At 35.4% G+C, this 17,325-nt stretch overlaps 1 protein-coding gene across 1 annotated transcript in view; it reads left to right on the forward strand.

Moving 5' to 3' along the window:
* LOC122445208 (phospholipid scramblase 1-like) overlaps nt 1-17,325 on the forward strand; it is a 40,625-nt gene that overhangs the window by 22,545 nt on the left and 755 nt on the right. The window contains exons 5-7 of the mRNA XM_043474162.1: nt 5,505-5,666; nt 8,406-8,567; nt 8,867-8,868. Of these exons, the coding sequence (XP_043330097.1) occupies nt 5,505-5,666; nt 8,406-8,567; nt 8,867-8,868 (326 nt within the window). The remainder of the gene's footprint in view (nt 1-5,504; nt 5,667-8,405; nt 8,568-8,866; nt 8,869-17,325) is intronic.

The raw sequence follows: 17,325 nt of genomic DNA on the forward strand, positions 1-17,325 counted from the left end.
AAAGCCTTAATACTAGTCAGTATGAGCATTCTAATTTTGGCTTGCTTTTTTAAAATTGTTTGATTCTGTTAAGTACTTTGCATTTTCATATGTTTCAAAAGAATATTTTATATTACTTGAAAATTCATGCCAAGACAGTGATTTGGATGGCACTGAACCTATTTGTTAATTTTGGGAAATAGTGGTTTCTTTCATTTTGCTCCCCAGGTGGGCTCAATGGTAAAGAATGAAGGAGGTACAGGAGGCATGGGTTCAATCCCTGGGTCAGGAAGATCCTCTGGAGTAGGAACTTGCAACCCATTCCAGTATTCTTGCCTGGAAAATTCCATGGACAGAGGAGCCTGGAGGGGTACAGTCCATGGGGTCGCAAAGAGTTAGACAAAGCTGAGCCACTGAGCATGATTTCTTTTACTCGCTTATTTATTTTTATTTTTGGTTGTGCTGGATCTTAGTTGCTGTGTGTGGGCTTTCTCTAGTTGTGTAGAGCAAGGGCTACTCTTAGTTGTGGTGCATGGGTGTCTCATTGCGGTGGCTCCTCGCTGCATAGCACAGGGTCTAGACTCATGGGTTTCAGTAGTTGCAGCATGAAGGCTCAGTAGTTGTGGCACATGGGCTTAGTTGCTCCACAGCAGGTGGAATCTTCCTGGATGAGAGATTGAACCAGTCTCCCCTACATTGGCAGGCAGATTCTTATCCACTGTGTCAACAGGGAAGTTCAGTAAGTGATTTTTTACTAATACAATATCTTTGCTTGATAACTATGATCCATTTTTCCTTAGATTTAGGTCTTCTTTAATAACTCCTGGTAGTTATTTTCAGTGCGTAGTCATATAAATACCCTATTAGGACTAAATGAAAGTATTTCATGTTTTTAGATACAATTAAGTGAAAGGGAAAGTCACTCAGTCAAGTCCCACTCTTTGCGAGCCCATGGACAATAAAGTCCATGGAATTCTCCAGGACAGAATACAGGAGTGGGTAGCCTTTCCCTTCTCCAGGGGATCTTCCCAACCCAGATATGGAACCCAGGTCTCCCACACTGCAGGCAGATTCTTTACCAGCTGAGCTACAAGGAAGATACAATTAAAAATATATTCAAATTAAGCATTTCATATGTGTTGCTCATATATAGAAAAACAATTGAGCCTTGATTATTGATCCCTTACCCTTTGACAGCCAAAAAGCACTTATGAATTCTATCAGGAATTTATATATTCCTTAAGGTTTTCTCCAACTACATAATAAGAAAATAATGTTTTACTTCAGCTTTTCTTATCTGTATGCTTTTTACTTATATATGTATATGTATAAATGTCACATTTATTTGTTGTCAACTTTCTAGTTAATAATACTATTATAATATTGATCCTAAGTAAGAAAGGATAGTCTTGCCTTTTGTACTGATTTTTAAAATCTAATCTTTATCATTAAGTATGACATTCTTCTGTAGTTTTTTTACATATTAAAAAACTGTTTCATATACTTTCTTAGGTGGAGGAAGCTCTCATTTATCCCTAGTTTTCTGAGTTTATATCATAAATAAATTTTGTATTTTGTCAAATATTTTTCCACATCTTCTCATTTGATTATATGACTTTTCCATTTTAATCTGTGACTATGTAAACTGCATCAAATGATTTTTTAAATGTTAAATCAACTTTACATTCTTGAGGTAAATTCCACTTGTACACATTTGTTATTCTTTTTATATATTTCTGGATTCACTTTGCTAATAGTTTGTGTTTATGTATATGATATCGGAGAAGGCAATGGCAACCCAGTCCAGTACTCTTGCCTGGAAAATCCCATGGACGGAGGAGCCTGGTAGGCTGCAGTCCACGGGTCGCTAGGAGTCAGATGACTAAGCGAGTTCCCTTTCACTTTCCTGCATTGGAGAAGGAAATGGCAACCCACTCCAGTGTGCTTGCCTGGAGAATCCCAGGGACGGAGGAGCCTGGTGGGCTGCCGTCTATGGGGTCGCACAGAGTCGGACACGACTGAGGTGACTTAGCAGCAGCAGCAGCAGCAGCAGCATGTGTATGATATATATGTCTGTATAATTCCTTTAAGTTTTTGTGTGGCTTTGGAATCAGGATAATGTTGGTTTCATAAAGAAAGTTGGAAATATTCCTCATTCTTTTCTGAAAGAGCTTGTGTAGGATTTGTTTTGTTATCTTATTTTAAATATTTTATTATGTTCTTTCAGTTCAGTTCAGTCGCTCAGTCAAGTCTGACTCTTTGCCATGAACCGCAGCACGCCAGGCCTCCCTGTCCATCACCAACTCCTGGAGTCCACCCAAACCCATGTCCATCCAGTCGGTGATGCCATCCAACCATCTCATCCTCTGTCGTCCCCTTCTCCTCCTGCCCTCAATCTTTCCCAGCATCAGGGTCTTTTCCAATGAGTCAACTCTTCACATCAGGTGGCCAAAGTACTGGAGTTTTCAGTGTCAGCATCAGTCCTTGTAATGAAGACCCAGGACTGATGTCCTTTAGGATGGACTGGTTGGATCTCCTTGCTGTCCAAGGGACTCTCAAGAGTCTTCTCCAACACCACAGTTCAAAAGCATCAATTCTTTGGTGCTCAGCTTTCTTTATAGTCCAACTCTCACATCCATACATGACCACTGGAAAAACCATAGCCTTGACTACATGGACCTTTGTTGGCAAAGTAATGTCTCTGCTTTTTAATATGCTGTCTAGGTTGGTCATAACTTTCCCTTCCAAGGAGTAAGCCTCTTTTAACTTCATGGCTGCAATCACCATCTGCAGTGATTTTGGAGCCCAGAAAAATAAAGTCAGCCACTGTTTCCACTGTTTCCCCATCTATTTGCCATGAAGTGATGGGACCGGATGCCATGATCTTAGTTTTCTGAATGTTGAGCTTTAAGCCAACTTTTTCACTCTCCTCTTTCATCTTCATCAATAAGCTCTTTAGATCTCCTTCACTTTCTGCCATAAGGGTGGTGTCTTTAGTGAAGCTATTTCAGTCTGTAATAATGGGTGTGTGAAGGATTTTAGACTTATATTCAAAACTTGTTTAATATATATAGAGATAATCAGGTTTTCTTTTTCTTCTTAAGTCCATTTTTGTAATTTGTTTTTTTCAAAGGATTTATCGAAGCTGTTGAATTTTAATTGGCATAAAGTTAATATATTCTTTACTTTCAAGTTTGCAGATTTTGTAGTAATAGCTCCCTTTTCATTTCAAACAGCAGTAATTTGTGTTTTCTTTCTTTTTTCATGTTTAGCTTAAGGAACTTTACCTTTGGTTTTGTTTTCTCTTTTTTAGTCCATTTCCTATTTGATTTTTTTCCTCTAATCTTTTATTATTTCTTTCACAATTTCTCCTACCTCCTTAAAATAGGGACTTTTGTTAAAAAGTCTTCACAACCTCGTCCAGCACTTACTGGGGCCCAGAACTCAAATAAGAAGCCACAAGAAATCAAGGCCCTCTCAACCAGTGCCATTCCCTTTTTCCAGACGGTGAGTCATGTCCAGTTCTTATCTTCAGAATCATTTAAGAGATTCTAATAGGAGGGTAGAATTCTAGGAGTTTCCCTTCTGTTCATGTAATGTTAGAAATATGGTTTCTTGGTTCTTGTTGAGATTTACCTTCTCTTTACATCTCTTCCACCTTTACCTGAACTTCTCTTTCTTTAACCTAGATCTTCCTGTCTTATGCAGTTTTTATTCTACTCTCTCCTTAATTTATTAGTGTAAAACTTTTTTATGAAAGGGAATCTTGCATGGATGACATTGTAGAAAGTTTTTATGTCTAGACATCAGCCCCAGTGAGTCCTCCCATCATCTTCTTGTACTGCCAATGAAGGCAGTAGGGGCTGTGATGTTGCATCCCATTTTCAGTTATATTTCTCAGACTGGTCCTTTGAGATTTTTTTTTTTTACCCTATTGATTCTTGCCAAATGAAACACCTGCCATGGCAACAGTTATTCGGATATGTTTATAAAAGTGCTTCTCCCTCTGTTAATCCTATTTTGTTTTTTTTTTTTTTTCCATTTTGTTTTTTAAAAAAATTATTTACTTTAATTGCAGGATACTTATCTTCTGAGGGGGATCTGTTTCTGTTTGTGATGAATACTGGTTAGTGGTATCTGGATTCTTTGGATCTCAGGAGTTATCTTGCTGCTGTCACTTGTTTTACTACATATATTTGTGTTTTGAGATGTGAGGCTATGATTTTCCGTCTACTTTGATAAAGAATTTCACGGCGGTTTTGTTTGGTTCAGCAATCATACCTACTGCATCCTTTCTATGAGGATTTTGAGAAGATTCAGAAACTACATCACCACTACCACCATCTTCACTTAGCGGTCTTCATTTATTTTTTGAAAAAATAATAAATATATATGTATATATAAAAAGAAGGAAGTTAAAGAGGAAAGAAAAAAGAGAGAAGGCAGGAGAAAGAAAGAAAGAAAGTTAGCAGAAGTATATTCAGGAAAAATAATGTCTGTCAAACTCTTAGTTCCCATGTCTGCTTTATTCTTCTTCAGAAGCAGCTGCTATTATGAGTTAAAGAATTATTCTATGAATATTTGTATAATAGATGCATACTTATGCATATATATATGTATATATACCCACATATATATGTGTCTGTTTGTGATGTGTTTGTAACACAGTTGGTAGATATTTTTTTACAATTTTTTAACTTGAAGATTATTTCAGTATGTATAGAACTTCCTCATTCTCATAAATGGTTGCATGATAAGCCATTTTATGGATGATATGCCATAATTTATTCAACTAGTCTCTATTGATTTTAATGAACTGGATGTTAAATCACAATGAGCATAAAGAACTTCAATGAAGTCATATTTGCATTGTCATAAAGGTACAAAAGTTCTTGGCATATTGGATAATAAACAGTTTTGGTGTGATTTGCACTTTTAAGGCATATCTAATGAGCATAAAAATTTAAAAAGTGATCCTCATAAGCACCAACTATTATTATCATCCCTCTTTTGCAAGTGGAAAATTAATTTCAGAGAGGTGAGTGATCTGTCCATATTTCATGTGGTTAGTGACCAGCAGCATCAGATCTCAATTCAGGGATTTCAACATCCAAATTCTTCTTTTTGACTTCCATACATGCGGGCTAAGTTGCTTCAGTCGAGTCTGACTCCTTGCAACCCTATGGACTGTAGCTCATCAGGCTCCTCTGTCCATGGGACTCTCCAGGCAAGAATACTGGAGTGGATTGCCATGCCTTCCTCCAGGGGATCTTCCTGACCCAGGGATCGAACCTGCATCTCTTGCATCTCCTGCATTGGCAGTCGGGTTCTTTACCATACCACCACCTAGAAAACCCTTTCACTTCTGCATCAGTCCCCAAACACAGGGCATGCCTAAAACTCAAGAGTTCTGTTCGCATATACAAAAACTTAAGTAAAAGGTGGCATATAAGTAAATACAGTATTATTTACAAATCAAACATATCTCATTTGATTAATACTATATGTTTTTTAATATTTTGTAGCTAAAAGTTGAGGCTCCTCCTGGAGAAATAATTGGATATGTTTATCAATACTATCACCCATTTTTGCCAATGTTTAAAATAAAAAATGAAAATAAGGAGAATTTAATGAAAATCAAAGGGCCATGTGTGGTTTCTAGCTGTCTCAAAGATCTAAATTTTAATGTGAGTAATTCATTATGTTTTAGGATATCATGTTCAAATTAGTTAATAATTTGATACTTTTCTAATGCAGATAGTTAATTAATGTGATTAAAACATGTTATAATTATTACTATACCTATTTGCCTAATTTTTAAATTGAATTTCTAATTCATAATTTCTTTGCTTAATTAAGCCTTACAGTTTGTGAAGCTTACAAGGCACCTTTTAATCTATATTTGAAGTGTTTAACTATCAAACAAGAAGCTCGTATTTAATATTTGAAAATATTGAAAGAGAAAATTAACTTTATTTCAATAGATAATGACATAATCCAGCATTAATTATAGTTAATATATTAATGCTAATTTTTATAAAATTCTGAAATTGCTATGATACAATTTTGTTAATTTTTATGTACTTACTGATTTACTTCTCAGAAAATGGCCAACATTCAGATAATAATTTAAGAAGTAAACTACTAAATATAGTTAATAAAACTAAATAACCCACTACAGTTGTTTAAATCTGTAGATTCCTAAGCAACAGAGAATATTATCTTGGTATGATAAGATATTCTATTTGAAAAAAGTACTGACTGTCAGCCTTTTATCAGGGATATTTTGCTTTTTTAATATCTGAAATGTATAATCAGAAATTTGGACACAGCCTAGTTAAAATACTGCTTGAGATTTTCTTCCTCCTCTAGAATTACATCAATTCAGTTTAGTGATGCTAATTCTGATTGGCACTTGCATGCACTGATTAAAGAAGGCATGCTTAAAAATTAAATATAATAATAACACTTTTTTGAAAATTTAATAAAATGAGCATACAGGACACTTATTTTTCTATTTCAAGTTGAAAACCAGTGCAACAGGGTGTTCTGTGCTTAAAACTCTGGAAGGCAAAGCTACCTTGCCTCATTTTTAATAATATCAGTGTTTTATCTCACATTATGGTTCAGTAAATTCTACTTTATTCTACTGCCTTAAGAGCTTTCTCTAAGGTATTTAATGGACTTCCTATTTCTTCTAACTTTGAAACAAGGCCATTTTATAGTTGGCACTTGATGGTAACCTCCAAAGTAAGGAACAAGAAAGGGAGGTAATAATTCCGTAAGAAAGTCATCTTGTGCACAACTGTGGGCAAATCTTTTAATACTTTTGGTACTGAAAAAGGGGAGATGTAAAGGAGCAGCTGGTTTTAGAGCAGGACTAGGGTATGGCAAATAAGATGTTTATCTCAGGTAAAAAATTACAAGGGGTACCAAAAAACCTGGTAATTAAGAAAATTATAGTTGAATATATTTTTAACATCAAAATTAATGCAAAAGTCTATTAGAAACAAATACCAAAACTTTAGATAAGACAGAAACTAACTCTGCATCTATATGGCCTGTCTCCCTGTATTACCATAAACCTGCTCCTGACTGGATGGGGCACTGAGTGGACAGGGAGGGATATTTATGAAAGGCATTTCCTTGGTATGCTTTGATTTTAAAGGAAAGAAGCCAAATTGGAGGAAAAATGTGGAGAAACAACAAGAACTGAATATTTGATGAACTTTGTTTCTTACTTGGTATGGAACCTAAGGCATGTAGGGAACTGGTCTTGAACAGGCATAGAAATGGCCCATTCATCACACTAGAAAGGAAGCAGGGAGTGTTGGTAGAGATAGAATAACTTCCTAGGCTGGTGTCTGCAAGTTTAGTAAGTTCCTGTCCAGTTGCTCCTATTTTCTCTTCAATGGAAACAATAAGCTATTTTGCTGAGGGTAATAGGGAAAGATGTGTTCAGAGTTCTGGAAAAACTGGATGTTTGACATAATCATGTAAAACTCTTCCATATTTCTATCCTCAATTTCCTTAGCATTACTTACAAGGCTATGCAGACCTAGTCCGCCATGCATCTCTTTTCTTACTCATTTTCTACCACTGTCTCCTTCACTCATTTTCTCCAGCCATGTTCCTTCCTAAATCAGAACCTTTTAACACATAGCTGACTCTCTCTAGGAGCTCTCACTTTCCCTATTCCTCTGTCACTAGTTCCTACTGATCCTCCAAATCTCAGCTCAAATGATGCTTTGCCTAAGAGGCTTTCTCTAAAACCATTCCTCCTGTTCTTCCAGTCTGCTTATTATCTCCCTATTATACTCCATCATATCACACTTCCTTTCTCTTCTGCCATTCATTACAAAATAAGCACTGGGATTTATCACAGATGTATTGTTTTATATTTACATGAGTATCTCTTATATTGAGAAATAACATTACTTGGTATGAGAAGTTGTACTCTAGGGAGTCTAAACGAGTAAAGAAAAAAGGACATGAGGAAAATGCAGAGGGATTCAGAAAATTAGGATCTCTTAGGAAAGAGTTAGCTATGTAGAAGAGCTGAAAAGCTAGTGGTTTTCATTTCACAATTAAATGGATTCTCCAATCAAATTTAAGCAAATTATATATATTAATATAATTTTATATAATATGCATTTTATATAAAACATAATATATGTACATATACACTAATATACATAAAATCACTTGCATCCAATCAATTTGAAAATTTTCTTTTAGGTAGACATTGTAGATGTTTTTTAGAGGCTATCTTCTGTTCCTATTGAATATTCTTTTTATTGCAGGGTACATCATTATTATATTATAACTCATATGGGTCATATGTAATTACTAAAATTGATGTAGGAATACCTGTTTTTATTTCAGGGGTTTTAATCTAAGATTAAAAATATTTTTTTTTATTTTAGTTATTGTCGCTGGATGAAGAAATGATTATTGGTAAGATTTCAAATCAGTGGATTGGATTTATGAGGGAACTTTTCACCAATACCAATAAATTTGGGATCCAGTTTCCATTTGATCTTGATGTTAGAATAAAAGCATTGATGCTTGGAGCAAGTTTCCTCATTGTGAGTCTATTTTCATTCTATTTAGCTGCACATTAATTTTCTGAGATTATCACTATACTTTTGCTATTATTTTCCTCCAATCACCTAGATCAATTGCAATCTGTGCTTTTGGTCTAGTCCAAGGTCCCCAAATTACATCATGGATTGAGTGTTCACACTGCAAAGGAAATAAAAGCCAGAATGTCCTGGAAATGTGATCATTAGAGTTGAATTCCTTTGCCCTAATGAGAAATAAGAGTAAGTCACTGAAAATAAGAATACAATGTCTCATTCAATGTAATTCACTGTTATTTTTTCAGTGGTAAGAATCCATTTGCCAATGCAGGAGACTCAGGAGACTCGAATTCAATCCCTGGGTCAGCAAGATTCTCTGGAGGAGGAAATGGCAACCCACTCCAATATTCTTGCCTGGGAAATCACATGGACTGAGGAGTCTGATAGTCTACGGTCCATGGGGTTGCAAAGAGTCAGACACAACTGAGCAACTGACCGCACACATACACCAAGAATTAAAAATTTCATAATAAGAACTTTTTAAAGCAGTTCATTGAAAAAGGTAATCATTGCTCATTTAGAAACCATAGATATGCAGAAATATTTAAAAAGATCTCATTGAGTCTTAGGAGAAAATGAATATAGCAACTATCTTCGTTCTCCAAATATTATGAAATAGCAGGAAATGGCAGAAGAAGTGTGCAGGGATGTGTCATACAGTATTAAGTAATTTGGAGAAAGAGAAAAATAAATAGATTAAATAGCAGATCAAATGTAGCTGAGGAAAAAATTAGTGAACTGGGATATGTATGTAGTTGAGGAAATTATTCATAATAACCTACAGAGACAAGGAAATATGAAAGTCAAGAGTCTTAAGATAGGATAGGGAATAATAACTGCTAAAAAAAATTTCCAGAAGAAATACAAATTCAGTGAAGCAAAAAGGACAACATATCTTAAGTAATATAATTAAAAATTAACACCTATATAAATCACAGTGAGGTAGAAAAACAGTAAAGAAAAATAAGTAACCAGAAAGAAAAGAAAAATCTACTACAAACAATAGACTGACAATTGCCTTCTTAATAGAAAGAGTGGAAGCCAGAGAGAATAGAATAATAGCTTCAAAGTATTGATTTAAAAAACAATTTTAACCCTCAATTTCAATTTTCTTCAAGAATATCTCAAGGAGAAGAGCAAAATAAATAAGTTTTTGTTGTTTTTTTTTTAAAGCACATTTTTTACACACATAGATCATTTCTAAAGGAGATAATTCAGGAAGAAGGGACATAATCTGAGAATAATCATCTGAGGTTCAATAATACTCACGAACAAATAAAATGCTAGCTATATTTGTGAATGTAGTGTTTTTACAAATAAATAGCAGAAGAGGTTCAAGACGGCAGCGTAAGAACCACCTGAATTCACCTCCTCCCATGGACACATCAAATCAACTCCTACATATGGAATAACTGTGGCTTCCCCAGCGGCTCAGCGGTAAAGCATCTGCCTGCAAGGCAGCGGATGAAGGAATCATACATGACTGAAGCGGCTGAGCGCACATGCATGTACATGGGACGTTTCCCTCTGAAAAAAGCCTGAGAACTAGCTAAACAACTCTTCAATGATGAAGGGTAAAAAGATCAATATAGGATGGAGAAACAGAGATGTGTTCTCACCAAAAAATTCATACCTGGTGTGGTGACACACAACTGGGGGGGCCTCACAAATACAGAGCTTAGCCCCAGAGCAAAGGGTTGGTGCCCTGCTTCAGACACTCCAAGTCTTGGGACCTGCGCTGGAGAAATGAGCCCCCAAACGTCTGGCCTTGGAAACCAATAGGGCCAAGGTTCGGGAGATTCAAAGCACTGCAGGGAACAGAGATTCCTCTCTTAAAGGACTTACATGCAGACTCACCCCAAGACAGCACATAAAGATGCAGTTTGAAAAGCATCTAAATGACATTAGCTAGTGAAGGGGATTCACTAGCTACTCTTAAAGCATGTTCCAGAGGGAAAAGGGCCTGTTGGGACTTTCCAGATAAAGTTGCTAGCATTTTATGCTTTCATGTTCTCTTTCTACATTGTAAGGGCCAGCACTAGTAGGTGCCAGTTTTGCTACTGTGCTAGTGCTGGTGGTCATACTCTGCTGGCAGCCTTGTTAAAGCCAGCAGGCATCGCCTGGCTCCAAGCTCACCTGCAGTCCTGCTAAAGCCAACAGATATATATAGTCAACACAGGGGGATAACCCTTGATCACCTGACTCTGGTGGCCAGGGGTGCTTGGGCTTCTGGGCCCCAAGTGACTGAAACAGTCTGAGAGAGAGTTCTTAGCAGGCTACCATGTGCCAGACCATGACATAGATGGGAGGCTAAAACAGAGCCCTAGTCTTCCTGTGAAAAAGGCTTCTTTACTTGGGCTTGACCTCAGCTTGAGGGGCAGGTTTACCATACATCTAGAGGCTATGAAGTTGTTCTCAGGGAACATAGGCTGGGGGGTTCTATTTTTCTATTTTTTTACTCTTTTGGTCTTGCTTCAGCTCATGGTACTTTTACTAGGAAGGAGGTTACACATTCATCTAGAGTCCCAGTATCTGTAAATGTCACCAAGGGATACATCCAAATTACTTGGTTTGGAGTCCAGCAGGGTTTATGACTATAATCCCAAAGAACTGTATATATTTACATATCCTAAAAATTGCTGCTTGAGGATATGGCATCCAGTGAGCCTGAAACTAGGTCCTGACAGATTCCTCCTTTGAACACTGAAAAGTGTTGATTTCAACCACTGGGACCTATCAACAACAAATCTGGGTGCTTAGATAATCACAAAAGTTTGAGAGATAACTAACAGCAAGGGTTAGGTAAATGATAAGGTTCATCTCCTATACAAGAGCATTCCTTCAAGACTGGGAGAGGTAGCTGCTTTGCCTAACATAACACAGAGTCAAGCAAAATGAAGAAACAGAGAAATACACTCCAAATGAAAGAACAAGATAAAACATCAGAAAATAAAATTTAATGAAATGGAGATAAATAACTTACTTAATAAAGAGCTCAAAATAATGGTCCATAGCATTCAGAAGACTGAATGAACACAGTACATCTTTATACTCTGCAAAAAAACCCCATTAGAACTAATAAATAAATTCAGTAAAGTTGCAGGTACAAAATCAATATACAAAAACCTGTTGTGTTTTTATGAGCTAGAAATGAATTATCAGAAAGAGAACGTAAGAAAACAATCTTATTTACAATGAAATCAAGAAGAATAAAATAACTAGGAATAAATTAACCAGAAAGTGAAAGACCTGTATACTGAAAACTATAAGACATTGATGAACAACTGAAGAAGACAAATAAATGGAAAGATATTACATGTTTGTGGGTTGGAAGAATTAGTTCAGTTCAGTCACTCAGTCATGTCCAACTCTTTGCGACCCCATGGACTGCATAACACCAGGCTTCCCTGAACATCACCAGCTCCCGGAGTCTGCTCAAATTAATGTGTATCAAGTCAGTTATGCCATCCAACCATCTCGTCCTCTGTCATCCCCTTCTCCTCCTGCCTTCAATCTTTCCCAGCATCAGAGTCTTTTCATATGAGTCAGCTCTTCACATCAGGTGGCCAAAGTATTGGAGTTCCAGCTTCGGCATCAGTCCTACCAAGGAATATTCAGGGCTCATTTCCTTTAGGATTTACTGGTTGGATATCCTTGCAGCCCAAGGGACTCAAGAGTCTTCTCCAGTACCACAGTTCAAAAGCATCATTTCTTTGGCACTCAGCTTTCTTTATTTCAACTCTCACATCCATACATGACTACTGGAAAATCCATAGCTTTCACTATATGGACTTCTGTTGTCAAAGTAATATCTCTGCTTTTTAATATGCTGTCTAGGTTGGTCATAGCTTTTCTTCCAAGGAGCAAACGTCTTTTAATTTCATGGCTGCAGTCACCATCTGCAGTGATTTTGGAGCCCAAAAATAGTCCTTCAGTGTTTCCATTGTTTCCCCATCTATTTGCCATGAAGTGATTGGACCAGATGCTATGATCTTAGTTTTCTGAATGATGAGTTTTAAGCCAACTTTTTCACTCTTTTCTTTCACTTTCACTGGTCCATATTTCCTAAAGTAAATAGAATAAATAATCCTAAAATATATATGGAACCACAAAAGATACTGAAAGTCAAAGCAATCTTGAGAATGAAGTACAACTCTGTGGGCATCATGCTCCCTGATTTCAAAGGATACTAAAAAGTCATAGTAATCAAACAAGTTTGGTATTTGTATAAAAACAGATACATAGATAATGAAAAGGCATAGTAACCTCAGAAATAATGCATGCATATATGATTGATTTATGACAAAGGAGCCAAGAATATACAATGGGGAAAGTATTGGGTCTTCAATAAATGTTAATAAAACTGAATAGTCACATGCAAAAAAATAAAATTAGACTACTGTCTTATACCATTCACCAAAATCAACTTAAAATGTTTTAAAGAATTAAATATAAGACCAGAGACCATAAAAATCCTACAAGAAAACACAGGTGATGAACTCCTTGATATTGGTCTAAATAAGGAATTTTTGGATCTGACTCCAAAGGCAAGGGCAAGAGCAAAATAAACATGTGGCTTTATTTCTTGTTTTTTAAGGAATCTCCATACTGTTTTGCATAGTGGCTTTATCAATTTACATTTCTACCAACAGTGCAAGAGTTTTCCCTTTTCTCCACATCCTCTATAGCATTTATTATTTGTAGATTTCTTTATGGTGGCCATTTTGACTGGTGTGAGATGATACCTCATGGTAGTTTTGATTTGCATTTCTCTAATAATAAGCAGTGTTGACCCAGCAGTCCCACTACTGGGTATTTAGCCTGAGAAAACCATAATTCAAAAAGACACATGTACCCCAATGTTCATAGCACCACCATTTACAATAGCTATGACAAGTAAGCAACCTGGATGTCCATTCATAGATGCATGGATAAAGAAGTTGTACACATGCGCGCGCGCGCGCACACACACACACACACACACACACATATATACATATAATGGAATATTACTCAGCCACCAAAAGAAATGAGTTTGAGTCAGTTGAAGTGAAGTAGATGAACCTAAAGCCTGTTCAATGGAGTAAAGTAAGTCAGAAAGAAAAACAAGCATTGTTAATGTATATATAGTATATATTGAGGGAAGCTCAAAAGGAAGGCAGGGGATACAGCAGAAACCAGCACAGCACTGTGAAGCACTCATCATCCAATTAAAAATAAATTAAAAAACAACACATGAAACTGAATCAGACTGAAAGCTTCTGAACAGCAAGGACCCCATCATCAAAATGAAAAGGCAACCTACTGAATGAGAGATGTCTGCAAATTTATGTCAAATAAACGTTAATATCCAAAGTATAATTAGAACTCATACAACTCAGTAGTTAAGAATAAACTAACAGTATAATTTTTAAATGGGCAGAGAATCTGAATGGACATTTTCCCAAAGAAGACATGCACATGGCCAAGAGACACATGAAAAGACGCTCAACATCACTAATCATCAGGGAAATGTAAATTAAAACTTCAATGAGATGTCACCTCACATCTGTTTGAATCACTGCTATCTAAAAGGCAAGAAATAACAAGTGTTGGCAAGCACTTGGATAAAAAGGAATCTGTGTACACTATTGGTGAGAATGTAAACTGGTGCAACTACTATGGTAAACACTATGCAGGTACCTCAGAAAAACAAAAATATACCTTCCATATGATTCAGCAATTCTACTTCTGGATATTTACGTTAACAAAATAAAAACTTTACCTTGAAAAGACATTTGCACCCTCATGTTCATTGCAGCATTATTTAAAGTAGCCAAGTTATGGAAAACAATGTAAATATCCATCAATAGATGAATGGACAAAGAAGACATGGCACACCTATGAGAGACTACTATTTAGCCATAGAAAACACAGAAATAAGTCAGAACAAGAAAGACAAATGTCACATGACTTCACTTGTATGTGGAATTTAAAAGACAAAACAAACAAAACTGAGCCACATTAAACTAATAGAAGACACTGGAGAACAGGCAAAACAGGGGGAAAGAATCAAGATGTAAAAACTTTCTACTTATAAAATAAATAAGTGGATATGATATACAGCATGATGACTCTAATAATATTGTATTGTATATTTGAAAAGTGCTAATATAATACATTTTAAAAGTTCTGTTTACAAGAAAAAATGTTGTAACTTTATATGGTGGTAGATTGTAACTGAACTTAATGTGGTGATCATTTGGCAGTGTATACAAATATCAAATCATTATGTTGTATATCTGAAACTAATACAATATTTTATGTCAATTGTGTCTCATAAAAAACAACAGTAGCAAATGTCTAATTTGTGAGATCAAAAAAAGCAACACTAAAATAATAGGCAACAAAAGTAAACAAGCTGTGAGAAAATCACTAGAATTAAAATGTCATAAAGTCTTTGTATTGTTCAGGAGGTGAGTTAAATATGCATGTTAATTTCATGGACAACCACTGAAAAAATGAAAGGACTTAATAAATTGCAAACTAGTAGAGAGGAGAAATGGGAATAAAATACAGGCAAGCCAACAAATGAGTGAAAGAATTAGGGGAAAAACCAAGACGAAAAAAGCATAGACAAAGTGGGACAAATAGAAACAGGAAATTAAAATGGTAGAAAATAGCTACCTATTCAGGTATATCAATATGTCAATTAAATATATTCTATACACTATCTTGGGCTTCCCTTGTAGCTCAGTTGGTAAAAAATCTGCCTGCAATGCAGGAGACTCGGGTTCAATTCTTGGGTTGGGAAGATCCCCTGGAGAAGGAAATGGCAACCCACTCCAGTATTTCTTGCCTGGAGAATCCCATGTACAGAGGAGTCTGGCAGGCTACATACAGTCCATGGGGTTGCAAGAATTGGACACAACTTAACAACTAAACCAACACCACCACACAATATCTTATAACACCTACAATAAATGTAAATGGCCAAATATTGCAAGTAAAAGAATAGATATGGTTCGATTTGTGTTTGAAAATATTCAGAGGCTCTGTATAGGAGACAGACCTAAAATAACGACAAAAAAATTGAAAGAAAGAAAATATGGGATAAATTAACAGAAAAATGCTAACCATAAGTAAGCTAATAAAGCAAGGTCACTATAAGGAAAAAAAAAGTAGACGTTAGGACAGAAAAACACTATTGGGGCAGATAGAGGGTAACTACATAATGATAAAAGTTTTACTCAGAAGATACAATAATTCTAGGCTTTTATGTACCTAATTATAAACCTCAAAATATAGAGAGACATGTTATATAGTTAGTGAGAAACTCATCATCATAGTGGAAAATTCATACAGCTTTTAATTTTTACTCATTGTAGAAGACAGAACCTTAGTAAACTTATTTAAATTTGAACAAAAAATTAAGAAGCTTGATTTAAAGAATGTATGTAGAACTCTGTATCAAGCAAGTAGATAATATAGTTTCAACAAACATTTTTTTATAAAAATTTTTCTCATAGTAGGTCAAGAAGGAAGCCTCAACATAGTTCAGAGAATGGGTATAATTTGGACCTTAGTGTCTAAGCAAGTAACAGTAAATTAGATGTTGATGAAAATACACATTTTAAAATATTTTGTACAGGAAAACATGTAAATAAGTCAGGGATAAAAAGTAACACAATAAAAATTTTAAAATACATTAAATTAAATAATATTACATTTTAAAACTTTTAGAATGCAACTAAAAATGTTAAAAAGAATAATATAGCTATAAACACTTTTGAAGAAGAGAAAAGAGTGAAAAAATAATGAACCTAATATCTATATAAAAGCTTAGTAAAAGAATAGAACAAACCCAAGGGAAGCATAAGGAAAGAAGTATTGAATTACTGATCAAAGATAAATGAACAAATAGCATTTACACCTGGTTTCTAGATAGAAAAGAACTTTCAAAGCAATTAAGTCACAGAGTAAAAGACTGCTAAATTAGAATATCTTAACTTCTGTGCGTGTGTGCTCAATAGCTCAGTCATGTCCAACTCTTTGCAACTCCATAGACTGCAGCCCACCAGGCTCCTTGTCCATGGAATTTTCCAGGCAGGAATACTGGAGTAGGTTGCCATTTCCTACTCCAGATCTTAAACTTCTGTACCTCAAGACAAATCATAATATTAAACTTTCAAAAGCAAAAATAAAGTAACTAAAATATATGATTCATATATGACCAAGAAATAATATCATTATATTAATAAAAAATTTACTTAAGTGACAAAAAAATCAAATCCCAAATGAAATGGATATAGAATATTAAAAACTAATTAATACAGCCATTAATAAGGCAATACAGATAACCAGTAACTGTATGAAAACCTTTTCAAAAACATATGAAGTAAAGGAATAAACAACAATGAATTATCTCTTTTAATTTTTTCTCCCAATCAGGTTGCAGGAATCAGAAACTCAAGAGCTATACATACAACTTTGGGGGGACAAACTGAAAATATCCATCAAAAATTATAATGTTGATATTTTTTCACATGTATTGCTTTCTTCCAAAAAATTAAGAGATGCGGACAATTATGTAGGGCTCCCCTGGTGGTACAATGGTAAAGAATCCACCTACAACGCAGAAGCTGCGTGAGATGCAAGTTCAATCCCTGGGTTAGGACTATCCCCTGGAGAAGAAAATGGCAACCCACTCCATTATTCTTGCAGA

Source organism: Cervus canadensis, chromosome 7 (assembly GCF_019320065.1).
Source record: "Cervus canadensis isolate Bull #8, Minnesota chromosome 7, ASM1932006v1, whole genome shotgun sequence".
NCBI lineage: Eukaryota > Metazoa > Chordata > Mammalia > Artiodactyla > Cervidae > Cervus > Cervus canadensis.